Source organism: Grammomys surdaster, unplaced genomic scaffold, assembly GCF_004785775.1.
Source record: "Grammomys surdaster isolate TR1022 unplaced genomic scaffold, NIH_TR_1.0 328, whole genome shotgun sequence".
Lineage (NCBI taxonomy): Eukaryota > Metazoa > Chordata > Mammalia > Rodentia > Muridae > Grammomys > Grammomys surdaster.
The window spans coordinates 689,127-695,076 of NW_021604747.1; the positions used below are offsets into that span (position 1 = coordinate 689,127).

General features: G+C 44.5%; 1 protein-coding gene across 3 annotated transcripts in view; it reads right to left on the reverse strand.

The window, feature by feature from the left end:
* Nucleotides 1-1,386: 1,386 nt before the first annotated feature.
* Map3k8 (mitogen-activated protein kinase kinase kinase 8) overlaps nucleotides 1,387-5,950 on the reverse strand; it is a 25,011-nt gene continuing 20,447 nt past the window's right edge. For all 3 annotated transcript variants that reach the window (XM_028778204.1, XM_028778203.1, XM_028778205.1), the window contains exons 6-8: nucleotides 4,942-5,094; nucleotides 4,155-4,401; nucleotides 1,387-2,504 (exon numbers count right to left, since the gene is read on the reverse strand). In XM_028778204.1, coding sequence (XP_028634037.1) covers nucleotides 2,374-2,504; nucleotides 4,155-4,401; nucleotides 4,942-5,094 — 531 coding nt within the window. In that variant the 3' untranslated portion in view covers nucleotides 1,387-2,373. The remainder of the gene's footprint in view (nucleotides 2,505-4,154; nucleotides 4,402-4,941; nucleotides 5,095-5,950) is intronic.

Consider the following 5,950-nt stretch of genomic DNA (forward strand, 5'->3'; position numbering starts at 1 on the left):
CATTAACAGGTCTGCCATCTAACTGGGCACATTCTACTTGGCTGCCAGTGGAACTTGCATGAAGCTGTCCTCAGACCTACAGAATGTCTCCTCAGGCTCTCCAGAGGAAACACAGGCTTTTCCCTTGAGTGAAGAAATGCAACATCAATGGAAGATCAAGTTACTATGTTTCTCAGGCAGAGGATAGGGCCAGGAGATCCCAGAGGACCTCCTTAATCAGACACCATTAATACAAACCTCTAAATCAAAGGCAGATCCAAGTCTTTTCAGGCCTCAGCTGGGGTCACACAAGTCAAGAGTTCTGAGCCTGAAGTTCCATCAGTTTTTTGGTACCCTCACCTCTGCCCTTACCTAAGGCACTGCATTCCACAGTGTGTGTCGAGCCTCTCCTACAGCAAGATGGTCCCTCCCTAAGCAACAGACTGAGGAAGGGGTTGAGTCAGAAAAGTCTAGTCTCAAACACTTGTCCCACTCTTTACTTGCTTTGGGCTCTTGAGAAAAAAATAAAACAAACAAACAAAACTCAAAATGTTCCCTAAGAAGAATGCATGTCAGGTGTGTGTGTGTGTGTGTGTGTGTGTGTGTGTGTGTGTGTGTGTGTGTACGTGATGGGAATTACAAGACACCATGATATGGCTTTGCCATATTCCCAACTCATGCCACTATTTTGATAGCACAGTCTAAAGAATAAAGTCAGATGTCTAGGCCAGTTTTCTTGAAGAGAATGTTGGGTTCCAGTGTCTCTCTTCTTCCTCACTCTCTCTCTCTCAGGAGCCATGGAGTGAGCAGCTTCTCCACTGCACACCACCACTGTGCTATACTGCCTCATTATAGGCCCAAAGGCAACAGAGTCAAGCAGCCACGGAGAGAAGCTTCTGAAACCTTGAACCAAACTTCAATAAACATTTCCTTCCTGAAAGCCAGATATCTCAGGCATTTTTTCACAGTGCTGGAATGCTGACTACCACAGACACACGGTGCACTGTATCCAACATGTATGGAAAGGTCGCATCCTATTCACTTAGTGGGTGAACTCTCATGTGCCTTCCCATTCACCAGTCCCCACTGGAATTCGGTGTATGTGATCTGCCTTATAAGCCGGTTAGGTACTAGAGTTAGCATTCACAAGTAAATAGTTTGCAAGCCTGTACTCAAGGTGGTATAACTATAGACACGAGACACAAGATGGTGTAGAATAGCGCTCGTTTTTCTGTGTTAGCGCAGCCATCCAAGGATATAGCATTTACCAATTCAGCATGAAGTCATTCCATGGTGGCAGCAGAGGAGCCAGCCAATAGCAAAGCTTCTGGTGCCTGAGATGTACCCTCTCCCTCCAACATCTATCCCAACCCTGTGACCCAGCTGAGAAATATACAATCTCAAAAATTAAGACAAAATACTCAGTTTATTTGGTTTATTGGACGAGTCACATTTGACTAAAATGTTGACATTCACTTGCATAATGTAAAAATATACTTTAAATAAGAATATTCACACTTTACAATGTTAAAATATATACATATATATATATGAAAGATTCATGAAGGAATTTGGAATAAAACATACACAGTATGCTATTTTAATATAGAAACACTTTAAAGAAACTAGTTTCATTAATTACAAAAGGAGCATTACCAAGAATTTACAAACATTTCCATTTTCTTGAAGGTCACACTTCTCATCCTTTGGGATGTACAGAAATTATGTGGTTTACACAGTTCTGTCCACATTTAAAACATTGTGTTTTAAATGTTTTAAGCATAGCATGTACAGTACACGGTGTTTCCATAGGAACATAACAGAAACTGTCACTGGTAGTCTGCTATTGGGCGGCTCTGAGTAAATCAGCCATCTGTGAGACACTAGTCCAGTGTATTGCTATAATATTAAAGTTGTTCTAGTCACCCAAAATACAATTAATTAAACTTACACTAGAGTCTACCAACCAAGGATCAAAGAGTTACCATATAATACACACCTCTATATACACAGATCAGGGCTTCTGAGTTGAAGGAAGAGCCCATGCTTAGATCAGAACCAAGAACAGGAATCTTAGGTTACTATCTTGTGAGGGCTATTTTTTTTAAATGCCCATCAAAGTGCAAAGTGAATGAAATTGTCACCAGAAAAGATCCTTCCCTGAGCTCACGACTCCCTTCTGTCTAGTCCCACCACCTGAGAAATGAGAACTTTGGGCTTTGAGACATGCCAGAGTAGCTTCACAAAGCTGAGACATTCCTATGTCACTAGAGACCACCCTACCCCCTAAAAAATTGGGTAAAATTCACTGTCTGGAGCTGCTGTGCAGGGTCTGCAAAACCAACATCCAGGAGAAAAATATCCATCCTACTTTGTTGCCAACAAAGCCATCCATCAGCCATATTCCAGGGTTGGTGGCCCACGAACAATATTGAAATAGCCAGCCAGAGCTCCGAGGTCAATGTAGAGGGAACGCTGTCTCCTGAGCACTTCAGACTCCTCGGTGCTGCCTGTGCATGATGAATCTGCAGAAGCAACATGGAAACAATGGAAAAATGATATAAATGATTGGACAGCTCAGCATGCAAAAGTTCCATGTCCCTTCTGCTAAGGAACAACCCTGTGGAGCTCAAGAGACAGTCCCAGCTGTGGCTCTGACGGCTCTGACACAGATGGCCTTAAGAACACCCTAGGCTACTTATGGAATAACACACAGATCACAGGGTTCAAGGGAGTCAATGAAGACAAGGAATGGAGTAGAAACTCTGGCATATTTGTCAGCACCACATTTCCTCCACTAGATACACTGAGATTAGACAGGTATAAAGAAAGACAGGCACTCCAGGCTTGACTTCTGACTTTGGGCCTACGTGAGTGAATAGAAGAAGCCTTCTCCAGGCTCAGGAGGTGGGGATGGAATACACCGGCTCTCCTAGGTGGCAAGGATTCATAGCTGACATGGAGACTTCAAGCAGAAGACAAAAAAGCAAGGTGGCATCAGACCTTCTCACCATGTGGAACCAAGGCTGAATTACCCAGAAGCCCAGCCAGCAGGCCGCCACTTTCCATTTGTTTCTAAAGTCAAAGGCTAGGCTCTGTTTCAAATAATGCAAATCAGAGGCAACATCCAATGACCATGTTACCTCAGTTTACACTGAACCTGGCTAGAATTCTGGTGATGGGTGAGCTGATCCAAAGTGTTGCCTAGATGTTTTCTTCAGTTTCTCAGAAGATACTGCATGATCCTCAGGAAGTCAGCCCCTTTCTGTTTTGTTTAGGTAAGGAGACACTATGTTGTGCTATCATCTGGGCAATCTTTGTGTCTTAAATTCTACAGACGTGTCTGGTTCCTCAGTGTGCATGATCGTGTGTGTGTGTTGTTGAGGGTGTATGTGTGTAGTTTGTGTGTTGAGTGTATGTGTGTTGTTGAGCGTGTGTGTGTGTGTGTGTGTGTGTGTGTGTGTATAGGGTGTGTGTGTGTTGAGCATGTGTGTGTGTGTGTGTAGGGTGTGTGTGTGTTTGTGTGTTGAGCGTGTGTGTGTGTTGAGCATGTGTTTGTGTGTTGAGTGTGTGTGTATGTGTATGTGTTAAGGGTGTGTGTGTGTTTGTGTGTTGAGCGTATGTATGTGTGTTGAGCATGTGTATACGTGTGTGTACTGAGGGTGTGTGTGTGTTTGTGTGTTGTGGGTGATGGAACTCAGACCTTGTACATGCCAGTGAAGTGTTCTGTCTCCAAGTTATAGTTCCAGCAACTGTTTTACATTTTATTTCAAGATATCTCATTCATCAAGATAATTATTTCATTATATCTCACTAAGCTGCCCAGGGTAGCCTTGAACTCAAACCCCATAATCCAGGCAGGCTTTGATCTTGTGGCCTTCCTGCCTGTGTCACCACGTCCAACTTCTTCTGCTTTTGAGACAAAGCCTCAAGTAATTGATGCTGACCTTGAACTTCTGACTGCCCTATCCAAGATTACAAGCATGTGTCATCATGACAGATCTTCATTCCCCCCACTACCCAATAAGACACACACACACACACACACACACACACACTAAACATGCAAGTGCGTTCATGACCCACATCAGAACTTTGCTGTGGACAGGAGGAGAGAGGCCAGAGGCTCCACACCCACAGGCATACACCCACACGAACACAGCAGGGTGTCCTACCAGCAATGTTCTCAGGAAGTTCTAGCTCCTTCCTGCTCAGCAGTCTCTTCCGTTCAAAGAGGGCAGAGTCAAGACTCTGACATCGTGGCTGGTCCTCTCTTGGGGGATTCAGCGCTTCGTGTTTCAGTAGGTCTGCTGCTTTGGGGCGGTGGTTGGGGTTCCTTTCCAGGGCGGCTTCTATCAGCTCCCTCATGCCTGGACTACAGTCACCAGCAATATCTTCCAGGGGAGGTGCCTGCTTGTGAATCTGTCAACAAATCGGCTCTGTAAGCATGGATGAAGTAGAGACAGACCTTCTGCAGTAGAGGCTGAGGAGAGACCTATGCCCCACTGTATGACCTAGCAAATACTCTCCAAATTCCTAGGGGTGATTAAACCAGCTTTGGCTTAAAGCTGGGTTTAAATTAGCTATGGCAGCTTCTTATGGGGATCCAGAGGTGGCTGCAACAACAGGGAAATACCTGCATCTGCCTCCTCCCATGCTCTGTTCTATGGCAGGCTGTTCAGCAAAGCAAAGGGAGGTTGAGGGAAACAGAAAGCAGTAATACTGTATTTTCTTCTTGTAAAAAAAAAAACTGACAGAGTTGTCAGAATCTGATGCTTCTAAGTGTGTCATATCACACAAAGGGGTAGCATGTAAATTTCCATGAGTTTGCATTCGAACAGCCTTTCATGTCAATAACGGAATTGGTAGGCACCTCTCCTGGTCACAATTCTCTCGTCTCCCCATCTCTCTGGGATGAGGTGGTGGGAGTCACTGCACGAAGCTCAGTTGACTCTCACTTACTATGTACAGGTAGGAGGGATAGGCCGATCGAGGGTAGCGCTTCACCCAGGGTGGGGTGCCTGTCTGCATGTGGATGAGCGTGGCTCCAAGGCTGTAGATGTCTGCTTTTGTGGAATGGCCCCTACACAGAATCACCTCGGGGCTCATGTATATCTGAAAAAGACAAGGAAAGCTTCATTTATCTGCCCTTCTTCTCCCTGTCCAGTTCTAGAAGCTGCCTCTTTGCCTCTGTGGTATTTGCTGCATGCCCTGGCTTTCAGAGGGAATGCTACTGCAGTATCTATCCCTCAAGCCAAGGAAAATGCCAACACATTCTCTAGAGTGAGAACGCTTTGGATGGAGCCATCACTGCAATATGGCAAAGAGCAGTCCTTTCCCTGGACCGAACACACAGCAGATCTGATGGCAAAGGTCTAGATTTTTTGAACCTACTGACTTCCACTGGTCTGAGTTCTATAGATGTTCATCAGTTACATGCAACTGTCTATTAAAACACCAATTGCTTTAGACTTAGCTGAGACTGCACCTATACTTTTCCCATTTACCATTTAATTGCCAAATGGTGGCAGAATCCTCAGGGTTTTTACACCAGTGGATTAGAAGCAAAAAACCTACAAAAATAAACTATATACCTGTCAAATATCCCAGTGACTAAAGAGCAAATGCCCGATACAGCAAGAGTGTGCACATTCTGAGCCTGAAACAGAAGGAATGCCACAAGCTCAAGGATAGTCTGGGCTACAGACTGAGAGACCTTGTCCCCCCAAAATAATTGAGGTAAAAAATAAACATAATACAGCATAATTTTCATTTGATTTCCCAAGTTGATGCTGAGTAAGTAGGGATAGTTTCTCTAAATTTCACTAAATTTAAGATGAAAAGGTAAAAGACAACCCTGGTCACCAATCATCTGTAGTTAGGTCTGTCACAGACAGAGACTGTAGGGCTGTCACAGAAACAGAGTGTAGGGCTGTCACAGACACAGGGTGTAGGGCTGTCACAGACACAG